Below are 13,937 nucleotides of genomic sequence, written 5' to 3' on the forward strand. Positions count from 1 at the left end.
AGGGTTGCAATGTATCCCAAACTTGTAAGTGCACATTTGGTATAAACAGTCCAAAATAAACTAATTTAAGGAACAAGTGGTTCACTGGGGCACAGCAATTCTGTTGGCAGGACAGGGTCCCCTTCCACTCCCCATCAGAGGTTTGGAAAGATATCTGACCAGAAGTGGACTCCAAAAACTAGAGTCGTGTAATAGGCTAGGAGGAACGAGTTGCTTGAGAAGCCTTGCAGTGGGACGCAAGTGTGTTCAAATGCCCGTTCAGAACAGAGCTGACTGCATTCTCCAGAATCAGGAATAAAGCCTTTTTGTATAAAAATGGCTGGGCAAGCACAAGAGGGGAGCAGACCTGAAGTACAGACAGATACAGGATGCACGATACAATTGTAATGCTAGAAAGAGCATCTGTGCAATTTGGAAAAACACGACAGAGAATGGAAATTCTATGTGACTGCTCCTGGGAGCAAGAGAAGAAACACTGTCTCAGTGACCAGATCAAGGATCAGAGCCTGGCCACAGGCTTTCATGTGCCAGCTCAGCTAATAGCTGCACAGTCAGCAACTTAAATGGGGGAAAAAGCTGTCGGCCAGTGAATTATCTTTACATGAAACATCAGTACTGCCTGTCTTACATAGAGGTGCCTACTCATTAGTTGTCACTTAGAAAACAATGTTATCTCAAGATCCAGCTTGAAAAAAACCTCACAGTGCTCTATAGAAACTGAAACATTTCTCTTAAAGAGATAATAAAAAGTGAGATTGAAGAAATGAAGGATTAAAAAGCAAACATAAATCTTCTCGCGTGTAATCATAGGTGAATTTACTAAAATTAAGAGTAGAGAAACAAGGTACTTGAGGGAAAGTCAACTAGAATTTTTAAGACCTTATTTTTATTTTTAGGGTGCTTCAGCTGACTGAAGGTATTTTCTCAGCTGTGAACAATTCATAAGAAGAGAATAAAATCTGAAAAGCACATTACTTCAATAGTCAACCATAAAAAAAACACACCAGCACATCCAAACTGTAATGTGAGCACTAAGATTTTTCCAGCCACACCTTAAATATCTGAAGATAATCTTTGATGTCCTAAAATAATGCTGCTTAAATGGTGTCTGATACTTTTTTGGTTGTAGCAGCTCTCATTTGATCCTCCCATCTAAGTCCCTTTCACAATGCTTGAATTAAAATGTTGTCTCTTTTTCCTTTGCATATTTTCACTGTTATTACTGAATTTTACTTCACAAATAGTTAATATAGAGTCCAGACTCTAAAGAAACATTAAAGACAAGCTTTTTTAAAGCTACTCAGATACCTAAAGATGTAAGTTAAACACTGACTACTTTCAAGAGTACAGATATCTGATCTGGGACAAGTTTGGTTCCTGGATACTTTGAAAAAGTGTATTTTCCTAGTTGGTCATTTAAATATCTTTAAAGGACCTAACCCAAGTGCCCAGTTATAGTCTAGTATAATGACCCACCCTTCAAAATCATGGGAGGCAGCCTCCAGCCCTTTCTTGGTCCAGCTCTGCAGAAGTTGTGCACATATTTAAGCATGTAAATAGTCTGAGTAGAATCAAAGAGACGGCAACCAGCTGGAAAACAAACAGCTATTATAGGAAAAAAGTGTGATAGTCTGTAGAGAGATCATATTTATAATGTGTATACAAGCTAGAGGCTAAATTAAGACTGTGTGGCTTTCAGCCTGCGTTCCGAGCATGTGCCTTTTTAACATCAGGACCCTGTACAGAAAAGTGTTGATGCTCCTGAAGGCACTTTTCCCACTCTTCTATGCCAGTGGAAACTAGGACTGAAACAATGAAGCATAGGTGGTTATTTTAAAAAGGACCTAAGTATATTTTTGAAACACGATTCCAAAAAAATATATGCAATTATTTTCTGTGGCATTATATGCTAATATGCAACAGGTCCCTTTGTCAATGTGATTGTATTAAGCACACAGATTTCTAACTATGAGTTTTCTACAGTCTTTGCAATGCCAGGATGCTATCTCAGGAATTTGTAAACTTCTGAGTAGTATCTGAAATCGTTCAGATGCCGAAACCTGGAAAATCACATACCTACACCCTCATTTTCAGTAGACAATGCAAGTTGTATCTTGCCTATAATTCTTATTTCTCTAAAAACAATGCCCTGTCTCAACACATGGTGTACTTAATCGCTGACCAGGTCTCCATGCAGGCAATCATTTTTTTTGGTGATATTTCACTCATCCAAAATGCCATTGGTCGCAACCCAGGGAGGGTATGCTGAGTAGAGTTATGGCAGAAAGAAGCATTTCTCAGCACCCTGTGGTTAAATCTAACTTTCGGTTCAGTGTAGCTGACTGTAGTGCTGCAAGACTACCTGAAGAAAAAAATTGCCTTGTGTCTTTTCTGCTATTTCATTTTTGTTTCTTTCTTTTCCAGATATGCCTTTCTTCATTCCCCGTGAGAAACTATGCCAGTTTATTACATGGTGAAAGTAAGTTTATGTGTTTTTTCACTTCATTTGTCTGAATATACAGAATAGCTTCCTATTAGCTGTCATTTAGTGAAACCTTAAGAATTTTATTGTTGTGCAAGTGCTGAGCTTACCGAAAATGTCACTTAGTGAAACGTCATGAATTTGTATAAGTTACAGAAACATTGAGTTTGCCAAAATACAAGCACCTATGTCCTCCCCCTCCTGCTTGAGTCTGATATGGGGAGAAATCCTTTCCAAATAGCTGAGTTAGACGTGCTGTAGCTCATTTTCAGGTGAATCCATGTTTTGACTGGTATCTATGACAACAGTGCAAGTCAGCATACCTTCATTAGCTATTTTTTGGTTGCTGTAGAGAGCTGTGACAGTGAAATGTACTTCAGAATAGGCTAGCAGCCCAATGACATATCCTAATAGCAGTATACGAACTGACACCCCTTGATTTCTATGGCTCCTTTAGTATATACGTATCCATGCCACAGTCACACCTCTGTGCCAAACTGTAGGTGCACCAAGTGTGGTGTGAAGTCAGAAGTTCCTGAGTCTGACAGGTTGCTCCATTGCCTATACGCTGCTCTCTGAAGATTGATCTACTGTCAGAAGGTACCATTTTTATACACAGGTGTATCCTGTGTATGAGGCAAGCAATATTACAATTCTATGAGAACTGGCATTCATCCAGTTACAGGTAGGTGCATCAAGAGTAAAAGACGTCAGTGCTAATGGCTGATAGTGAAACCCATGGTGGAAAGAATTGTAGATATATTCCTATGGGAAATAGAGGCTTCCTGGAAGCAAATGTATAATTCCTCTGTTAATCCATTTTGGTTCTGGGTACTTAAATGTAAAGTTTTATGTCTTCTACCATGTCTGCAAAGGTCAATCCACACATAGCCTGAGTCTACAACCCCCTTGAAAGTTGGTAAGGTCAGATCTCCGAATGGTATAAATTCTTATAATTGTATCTCCACACAGAGAGAGAAACATCGAGTTCATTTGAGGTCCACGACTCATTCTTTTCCCATTAGAACTGGAAATGCTTTTAGAGAATGCAAATATTTGGTACTCAAAAAAAACCAAAAAGATGTTTTCCAAGTATAGGAACTATTTTTAAGGCCTGTAAATCAGGTGGGTGGATGGCACAGAACTATCTCAGGTTTCCAAACTGGGGGACTGATCAGATCGGGTGGGTGGCTGACAGGGAATTTTTAATCTCTGAGGTGCTGGAATGGCAGACAGGAAGGAGAGTGCAGTATGAATGATGAAAAGCAAACCAGTACCTGCATTTCTACTTTTGGAAGATGTAATCTCACAAATATGTTACTTGCCTGAGGAGTCGGCATCCTAGTAAGAGGCTGGCTCAACCCACTTGGGAGGCAGAGCAGCAGTTACACCTCCCACTGGCTGGAGCATAAGGGCTGTTTTCCATAACTTGCAAAATTTCTTCCTAATTCTTGCAGACTAATATGCTGGCAAACACTAGCATAGCTCCCCACAGAGAAGGCTGTTCAATATGATGATGCTACCCTCTGTGAGACTGCACCAGTGCAAGCCACTGGGTTCTCCCCTCTGTGAGATGAGGTGAGAGGATGAAGAAATCTGAAGGAAGTTTTAAATTCATAAAGCTCCCTAATCCCCATTCTAAATAATCCCTTAGGAAGCTTACATTAATGTAAATTTCATATAATCTCATTGTCCAGCATGCTATCTGCCATCCCAGTATTAGTCCTCAACAGATCAACACTGAAAATGCAGGCATTTAAAGAGGAATACAGGTTTGGAGTTGGACACGTGCATTAAGTTTGGGCATAGATAATGGTGTAGGTATTGTTAGAGAATGATCAAGTTATTTTCTTTTCCTAAAGCTATTCACCATGAATGTTTAAGATGAAATTGCAAGATTGTTTCTAACCATCCAAGCATTAAGTTGGCGACATGCTCTTCTGTTACCTCCTGTTAGTAGTGGGCAAGTTGCTGTCATTAAATTAGATTTTGACAAATCTTTAAAGGTGCTGTATCATTTAGAGGACCTAACTCTACATGGCCTGAATGAAGGCCAGGTGAGAATGGGACATAAAAACCTACATGCTTCACTATGCATTTACTTCAGATTTACCTTTTGTAGTTCTGGTTTCTGCTGCCAGCTCCTACATGCTACAAGGGTATGAAGCACTGCCAAATTTGAAAGAAATTATCAAATCTTACATCTCTTCCAGTTCATAAGAGGATTTCTTTTACTTTTTGAAGAAACTGGATTGGTTATGGGATATGTGGGGAAAGTCCTTCTGATGGGGGCATAGGACGGTTCTTTATTCAAGAAACGAAGCTGAGAGCCTATAGTTCTGTCTGTCTGTACTTGTCGTTTCTGTCTCGCTGTTGCATGTCTACAGCGTAAGCTACGTCTGCTCCTGCTTCTCTGCAGATATTCACCATATAATGCACTGAGTCTGATCACCCTCAGCTTTCACAGGGAGTTGAGGGTTTGTCTCTGCTAGAATTTGAATTGTAATGTTTGTCTGTGCCGTGTGTTGAATGTACGTGTAAACGCTCTTTGCCACTTTTTCTCAGAGCAGTAAAATTGACATCCATCAAGTCAGCTTTTCAAAAATAGTTCAGCAGTTGTTGGGAACTGCATGTAATAAGTATCTCTGTAACTCAGATCCCAAGTCCATACTACAAAGTGTCTCTTGGTAGCTACTGAAATGCCACGCCACTTTTCAAGCTCATCTGACTCTTCCTGTGACTTCAAGGCTCTACAGAAATGCTGTTTCTGCCTTGCCTAGTCTCTAGGCAAATTTCTATTTGCATACTGAACGTTGATGAGCCCTGGGCAGTGCAGTGACATACAGTTTACATAGATCATGTCTCATTAGCTCTGGGAAAAAAACAACAACCTTGTATCAATTAATTCTGAAGTGGAACTGAATTATGGATGACCATTTCTTGCCATCCTAAATTCAGACAACCTGTGGTGTTACCTCTTGTATTAATTTCTGTGGCTAATTTGTGTATGGATGTGGACTTTCAGAGGACTCTGAATGTTATTTTGAATAAAAGGTTCTACTTAACCTGACTTATAAGTTTTCCTCAGGTTCCTGCAGAGGAATCTCAATGAACCAGGACCTCACCTTTTAATTCCACCTTTTTTATGATCTACCTGCTTTTCTCCACAATCTCAGACCATATGGGCTGGCTACAAAGCCAAACAGGGCATAAATAACTGAAATCTCACGAACAACTACTGAAATAGGAAAAATCAGAGTGAAAAATAAACCCCAAATATGTAAATTCAAATCAAAAGATCTTGATAGAAATTAGCTGATGTCTGAGCTGGCTTTCAGTCTGATTTATTTTATGCAACATTGTAACACAGCTGTGTAAACAAATAGCCCCAAACTCTATATTTGTGCAGGTTTTGTTTGTGGGTTTATTTTTGTATAAGCTTAAAAAAATGAATCAAATTAATGCTGGTAATCAGGAGTGCAAAAGAAGGGCTCAAAGGAAAGACTTGAAAGTGCTAAGAATAAAGAATCGGAGAAAACAAAATGCAAAGACATAAATTTAGGGAAAATAACATACTTTTAATCATTACATAATCTTTGACCTAAGGATATCATGAAGACATGCCAAATGAAATAGAAAATAAAAACATGGTTGTCTCCAGAAAGAGTTAAATACTTGGTTTTGAAAGAGAGAAATGGACATCAAATCCAAATGGAAAGGAGGAAAAAGGAGTTTGAAATGTAGTTTAAATATTAGATGGGGCCAGTAAAAGAGGAGGGAAGAAAGATCCACAGAGCTGAGGTTAGGGATATGTATCAATGGAAATGTAGAAGTGAACTGTCACAAGGATGCTACACAGGCAGATAAGGGCAAGAGGTCAGAGAGAAAAGGGAATGGTTTAGACAAGGATACTAAATGTCAAATTAAGAATCTCAAAAGTACAGATCAGAAGGGACCACTGACAGATGGAAAAAATGGAGACACCTGAAAGGAGACAAAGATTACGTGTTTTATTACCAGTTCTCTGACATCCTGGGTGACTGCTGGAAAAAGCACTGCTCACCCTTCTCTACAAAAAGAAACGACAAAAAGAAATACAGATGTACTAAATGTTCTCAGCTAAATGAAGCAAGGATTTGGGAAGGCCACTAAATACAGCAATGGATAAATTAGTGCCTGAGATCACAAGCATGTGTACCAAGAGGGTGATACTAGCTGATACATGAGATGATTCAAAAATACCACCTGCAAAAGATAATATTAGAAATCAGGAGAGTAAGGAGAAAAGCAGCTTGACAGAAGTTTGTGAAAATTATCCTAGAATTAGCAGGGTATTAAAGAATATAAAATGATAGAAGGCAATGGATAGGCAGGGTGACATGAAAGCTTAGGAAGAACATGGCTTTCAGCTAAACTGTTGTAAAACACAGTAAGGCATTTTAAAAGTCATTGTAAATATGGCATCTTCTCACTCAGTGGATCTGGTAATTCAGTGTGGTATTCATTCACTTTACTGATCACAGTAATTTGTCATTTACACTTCACCATTCCACTCAAGGAGCAGAGGTGACACAGCTATGAAAAAGTTAGCAACATATCACTGGTTCTCCCACTCTGTCTTAAACCAGAAATTCTGTTGTTTTAACTAGACAGATGAAGTTAAACAGCTACAGTTGTGAGAGAAAATACATCTCAAATTAAGCAACTGTACTAGCAAGAAGGGCAAGGAGCTACACTTGAATTACTAATCCCGTAAAACAATGATGTGGTCATACCACAGTGCAGATACATCAGTAAAAGGGAATCACATGCCTATACAACACTGCTTTAACGATATAAAAGCTATGTGTAAAAACAGGCTGTCAGACATAAAATTGCTATACTTTTATCTGTTGCAAAGATTTTTCTATTGTTAATGAATATAATAATTCATATAGTAATATAATATTGTGAATGAATATAATAATGTTAATGATAGAAGAAAGCTGTCACTCATCACACTGCAAAAATTTCAATTAGATTTGTTTGCCTCTGAACTGACTGGGTTTGGTTCTGATTTTCAAGGAACCCCAAAACAGGCATATTAAAATATCTAGATACAAATACTGGGCTCCTTGCTTAAATATAAAAACTCTTCTCTGGCAACAGCACCATTCAGTTCCCAGTAAGAACTTTTCAAAGTCTTCCTTTAACAATTGCCTCCCCAAAAGAGAAAGTATCACCTTTTATTGATATTAAAGGAATAATGTGAAATGCCATCATTGCATGCCACGGTTGCCCAGTCACCACACGTTTTAGTTAAGTGTTGAGTAGGCCAATATTCACGCTACCGTTTCAATGAACACAACCACCAAAATAATACTGAAGTTATTTTACTAATATTTTAATATTATAATTTACATTAATTAAAATATTGCATGTAAAATTTAGAATGGCTGACGATTCTGTGTGTTTGATGCTATCATTCTCAAGATTTACATAATAATGAGAAACCATTAATTTATTTACTCTTGATTACTTAGCTATCAAAATGTCACAAATCTTGGGTATACAGGCATGTATGAATTGCTCTTCTATAAATCCCTGACTGCCCCCTCTCTTCTGTTTTTGCCTACGGGTGCAAAAACTTGTTAAATTAATTTCCTTTTACCATTAGAGGTGAGCAACCTTCCTTTGAGCAATAATTTTAAAAGGAGATGTAGTTTTAGAGATCTGATAGGTATCCAGAACTGGACATAACAGTAATACACACAAAAAATCAGAAAAAGTGTAATATTTATTAAAATTTTCAAATGCAGATGTATTTTGAAAAACATACATAATTTTACATATTAATTACTTGTCTCAAGAATGACTCTGAGATTCATAGAATCATAAATGGTTTGGGTTGGAAAGGACCTTAAAGATCATCTAGTTCCACCCCCCCTGCCATGGGCAGGGACACCTTCCACTAGCCCAGGTTGCTCAAAGCCCCGTCCAACCTGGCCTTGAACACTGCCAGGGAGGGGGCAGCCACAGCTTCTCTGGGCAACCTGTGCCAGTGCCTCACCCTCTCATTAAAGAATTTCTTCCTCACATCTGATCTAAATCTACACTCTTTTCATTTTAAAGCTATTACCCCTTGTCCTATCACTACATATCCTTGTAAAAAGTCCCTCTCCAGCTTTCTTGTAGGCCCCCTTTAGGTACTGGAAGGCTGCAATAAGGTCTCCCTCCAGGCTGAACAACCCCAACTCTCTCAGCCTGTCCTCATAGGGGAGGTGCTCCAGCCCCCCAATCATCTTTTTGGCCTCCTCTGGACTGGCTCAAGCAGGTCCATGTCCTTCTTCTGTTGGGGGCCCCAGGGCTGGACACAGCACTGCAGGTGGGGTGTCACCAGAGCAGAGGGGGAGAATCCCCTCCCTATTCCTGCTGGCCACACTTCTCTTAATGAAGTGCTGTTGGCTTTCTGGGCTGTGAGCACACATTGCTGGCTCATAGTCAGTTTTCCATCCACTAATACACCCAAGTCCTTCTCCACAGGGCTGCTCTCAATCCACTCATCTCCCAGCTTGTATTTGTGCTCGGGATTGCCCCGACCTGTGTGCAGGACCTTGCACTTGGCCTTGTTGACCTTCATGATGTTCATGGTCCCACCTCTCAAGCCTGTCCACGTCCCTCTGGATGGCACATCCCTTCCCTCCAGCATGTCAGCTGCACCACACAGCTTGGTGTTGTTGGCAAAGTTGCTGAGGGTGCTTTTGATTATATCAAACATACTTTCCAAATATTTTCTTCTGTTTTGGACTTGTTTGGAAGTTAGTTATATTTTTAAAACTTCGTATTTTCAGTTCACACTTCTAGAAGTCACTTTGAATAACTGAAAGTGACCTCACTGACTTGACACCAAAGTACATAATTATTATCTAACCACAGCATAAAGTAGAAAAGAGTACAGGAAAAAGCACATAGTTGTCCCAAATAATATCTGAAATATTAAAGCAAATGACAGCCTTAGTAACCTGCCTGTTGTAGAACAGGTTTTTCTTTTTAAATATGTTGCAGTCTAAAGCAATATTCTTCCTCTCCCTCCAAAAGATACCACACCAGACATAAAAAGCCAGTGTCCTGGTTCACCTAGACAATGTAAAAAAAATCTCAAGCTCAAGCTGTGTACACAGGCTAAAATGACTAACATTTGCATAGTGTACCACTTCCTTTTTCACTGCTAACATTTCAGATCTAAGGAGTCTGCATTTCCCTGTGAACAAACACCTGAAATAGCAACAAGCTTCGAAATGGACTTTACATTCTCTGCTTGACTATAAATGTGACCAATATCCAAGTGAAAAGAAATATTTTGGCTTCTAAATAATTTTGAAAGCAATAGTGTTTGAATATAAAGTGTCTGACCTAAAATAATCAGTTTCAGTGAGTGCGTTTTAGCTTGGTTTCTCAGGATGAACTAGGAGGCTAGGAAAGAAGACATATATTCTCTAAAGATACGGGATTTCGATGCACTGGCATGTTTTTTAAAGCAAGCTCCACAACCGACCTTTAAAGTCCAGGCCAAATTAGTAAATCCTTCCTGTTGCTTTCATGAGGGAGCATGACAGCAGACAGTAATTTACTTTCTTTGTTACCAGCTCATAATGTTATTTACTGTCTCCTGATTTTCTAAGCCTCATCTTGCAAAGATTACACTTCTTGTAGATCGAACCCTTGCTTAACCAAGATTTGCTGCTTATTTACACAAGTCTTCCTCACTCAGATTCAATACTTTCACACTCAGAATTCTCTTAGAAGGAAACAGCGTCTCCTTATCTGGATCCTGGGCCAGTGACGTCTACGTGGAGTGGAATCTTAAAAAATATACACTTATACTATATGGATAATAGAAACTTTTTCCTAAACTTGCCTTTAGCAGGAGAGGCTGTAGCAAAGAAACCCATAGATTTATTTAAAAGATTACTACAGGAAAATTATCCATAGGGCTGAGTGGGATTTATATGAACTTCAAATGACCTTAGCCAAAATAGAAAGTACTTGTCATAAGCAAAATGTGTTTGACACAACTTTTGAATTTAAGATTTTGCATCTGTATTTTAAAATAATAGTTAGAAGAGAGAATTCAGAGGGGTACCTTTTTCACAGAAGCTATAAATTTCTGTGTGGGACTTTATTTATTGGAATCTCATCAGAAATTTCTTATTTAATCAGAATATCCTGTGGACAGAATTCACATCAGGTATTTCATAACAAGAAACCAGAAGTTTGTGGGGCTTTTTTGAAGGGGTTCTAGTAAAACATTTACACAGTTTAGCCATAGGCATTTTCTCACCATCACACCCCCCCCCAGTATTTTCACTGTCTTCCAACAATTTGATACATTTTCTGAAGTGCTTTTACAAATGGATAAACTGTCCTCCACCAGAAAGAACAGTAAGCAAAGCTTTAGCCAAACTGTTTATTGAAAACTGAAGATTCAAATAGGCAAGAGATTGTTTCTCATGGTTAAAGGCACCATAATAGATTCTTTATTACACAGGTTTCCTAAAGGGCCTCCATAAAATATTTTCTTCTTCCTCCAAATTAGAAAAATTATTATCTCTAACTTCTGAAAAAAATAAAATTAATAGATATGGGAAACATTTAAAACAGGTTTTGAAAAAAGTCACAAGCAGTATGTCTCACATAAACTGAGATTTTTTGACTCTAGTATGATTACCCTGCTTGAAATGTTTACTTGAAGACGTGAAAATGTACTGTGATTTACTCAACTTCACACTGCATTCCTACAAACAGCACTCCTGTTAATGGCACTTATAATAATAAACCACATGGGTGCATTAAATCCTACAGCAAAGCCTTCAAGTACAGTAAATAAAACAAGTTTTATTTATTTTAAACCAGTAAGGTTTTGAGTGCAGATACTGCTTAAACCTTTTTTTTTTCTTTTTCTGTATTTACTGTAGAAATACATGGAGTTGCACAGAAGGACCTACATCAAATCCAAATACCAAAAAGGCTGAAAGGGAGTGAAGGATCTTTCTTTCTGACCTCTTCAAAGACCAAGTAAAGGTTTATTTGTCTTTTGACTCTCAGATAAATGATTATGCCGTTTGTGTATCCATACATGAGCAGCTTTAAGAAAAAAACATATCCAAAGCCACTTTCTGCAGTTCATCATCTGCTGCAAGAATAAACTATGGCCATAATTCTTGAATGAGGGCAAAAAAAATTATTTAAAAAACCCCTTAGTTCTCAGAACTTAGGCATGTATTTTTGGTGTTACTCAATTTTTTGTTTAAGTATCAAAAACATGAAGCTGATATATACTGTTCCACTGTCAACAATACCACAGACACCAGTGAAATTATCAATGTAAAGAAGTGCTAATTTCTGCCTGAAGAAAGAATTCCAAGTGAGCACCAGTTCATCTTGAGTGCATGGAACTGATTAAAGAATTGCTTTTGCCTCAACCGTACTTACTTCCTCTCTCTACCCCAAATTTTATGTTTTTTCCTCCTGATTTTGTGGAGGACGTCAGTTCACAGCCTTTTTTCATAATTTCAAATTTCTTCCATTATGTAAATCTAGGCACCTGAGCAAGACACACTAGAGAACACTGCAGCAACACTTGTTATTAAACTCCATATTGTTGTTTACTTACATAATTACTTTTTTTTTTTTAATTACGTATTTTTACACTTTGCTAAAATATTTATTTATATGCTACATGTTGAATAAAATTCTCCAGGTCAGCTAGGGAATCGTGAAGAGAATCATTCATGTCTTGACTTCTGAGAAACTTTCGAAGGGTATCTAAAGCAGTCAAAGCCTCATTTTTTGATGGCAAAGGCTGTTCAGCTCCCTGAAATCGATCACCTTCCTCCTCATCACCAACAAATGTCTCAGCTTTATCTGATGCACTTTCTTTGGCACACATCCTTTCATTATTTGTGTGCATTTCATAAGTTAACAAGTCATCATCTAGAGCTGCACATTCCTCCAAAGATAAGCCTTCTGGAAACTCCACTCCAGCTGCCTGTGCACGTGCAATCAAATCAAAATCACTTTCAATCTCTGTATCGTTACCATTTGTCTTGGTTTCTAAGTTGAAGCCTGCTTCATTATAACTTTTTACAATAGTCTCTGGTGTTACTTTCCTCCAGCACAGGTACAACATCTCAATTGCATCGAGAAGAGTCAGCATAAAGTCTTTATTACCTTCTACGCAGTCAACAAATCTCTTGATAAGACAATGCCTGTATTTAACCTTCAGACTTCTGATAACCCCTTGTTTCATAGCTATATATGAAGAAGAGTCTGGAGGAGAGAACACTAATTTGACAGACTTCAGGTTCTTTACTTCAGTGTGAGCTGGGAGAGAATCAACAAGAATAACTACGCGTCGCTGCTGTGCTTGAAATCTGTCATCAAGTTTATGCATCCACTGTTCAAACACTTCTGAAGACATCCACGCCATATCATTTGCTTCATAATCCACAGGTAGCGACTTCACATCTTTGAAAGAGCGTGGACTTTTGTTTTTTCCTATAACAAGCAAAGGAAGTTTCTCGGAGCCATCCATATTTGCACCTGCCACTAGGGTTATTTTCTCTTTGCTGAGTTTACCTACAGAACAAGTTTCCCCTTTAAATGCAAATGTGTTATGTGGTAACATCTGATACAACAATCCAGTCTCCTGTATATAAAACACGTTTTTTGGCTGATAATCATTTAAATAACAAGGAAGAACATTTTGGTACCAAAGAGCCGGAGCATCCACTGCAGTAGCAACAGCTGCTTCTACAGGCTGAGCTCTGAAAACTAAACCGTGCCTTGACTTGAAACGATCGAGCCAGCCATTACTGCATTTAAAATCACTATGCCCAAGCTTCTGGGCAAAATCATTAGCCTTGAGGCGCAACATCGGACCGTTTACCGGCACATTCAAGCACTGAGCAATGCTGTACCACTTCATGAGTGCCTCCTCCAGGTCGGTATAAAAAGCAGTCCTTAGTCTTTTTCTTTTAGGGTCAAATCGCAAGGATTCAAAGGCTTCCAAAAGTTTTTCTTTATTCTTTATAATCGAAGACAAGGAATTCTTCTTTATGCCATACTTGGCTGCGATGTCTGCCTTTTTCTTGCCACTCTCCACAGCACTTATGATGTCCATTTTCTCCTCAATGGTTATGCTTTTTTTCCTCCTCGCTATGGGTTCGGGCAGAGGACTCCCCGAAGCCTCTGCCATGGTACCCGCTTCCCGCTCCCAGGCAGGCAGGTTCCTGCTCTGCCGCTTTCGGCTGCGGCCGCCTCGGATGAGGCAGGTTTTCCAGACCGCACTCGGAGCTCCCGGAGGCGGGACCCTCGGCGGAGGCGGGAGCACACCCCGCTTACAGCCGGCACCCCCCCGCGGGCAGCGCCACGGCTGGGGCGCCGAGCACCGGGCCCAGCCGCGCGCCTCGGCCCC

At 39.1% G+C, this 13,937-nt stretch overlaps 1 protein-coding gene across 1 annotated transcript; it reads right to left on the reverse strand.

Moving 5' to 3' along the window:
• Positions 1-10,832: 10,832 nt before the first annotated feature.
• Positions 10,833-13,904, reverse strand: TIGD4 (tigger transposable element derived 4). The gene has a single exon (XM_026848191.1). It carries the CDS (start codon positions 13,716-13,718, stop codon positions 12,186-12,188), a length of 1,533 nt encoding a protein of 510 aa, XP_026703992.1. The 5' UTR covers positions 13,719-13,904; the 3' UTR covers positions 10,833-12,185.
• Positions 13,905-13,937: the final 33 nt, after the last annotated feature.

The sequence above is a fragment of the Athene cunicularia genome (genome assembly GCF_003259725.1).
Source record: "Athene cunicularia isolate RWA chromosome 4 unlocalized genomic scaffold, athCun1 chr4_part2, whole genome shotgun sequence".
Classification (NCBI taxonomy): domain Eukaryota; kingdom Metazoa; phylum Chordata; class Aves; order Strigiformes; family Strigidae; genus Athene; species Athene cunicularia.

Excerpts from the sequence above, each read along its gene's own strand:
- TIGD4 (XM_026848191.1), bottom strand. The coding sequence starts at position 13,718 with ATGGCAGAGGCTTCGGGGAGTCCTCTGCCCGAACCCATAGCGAGGAGG.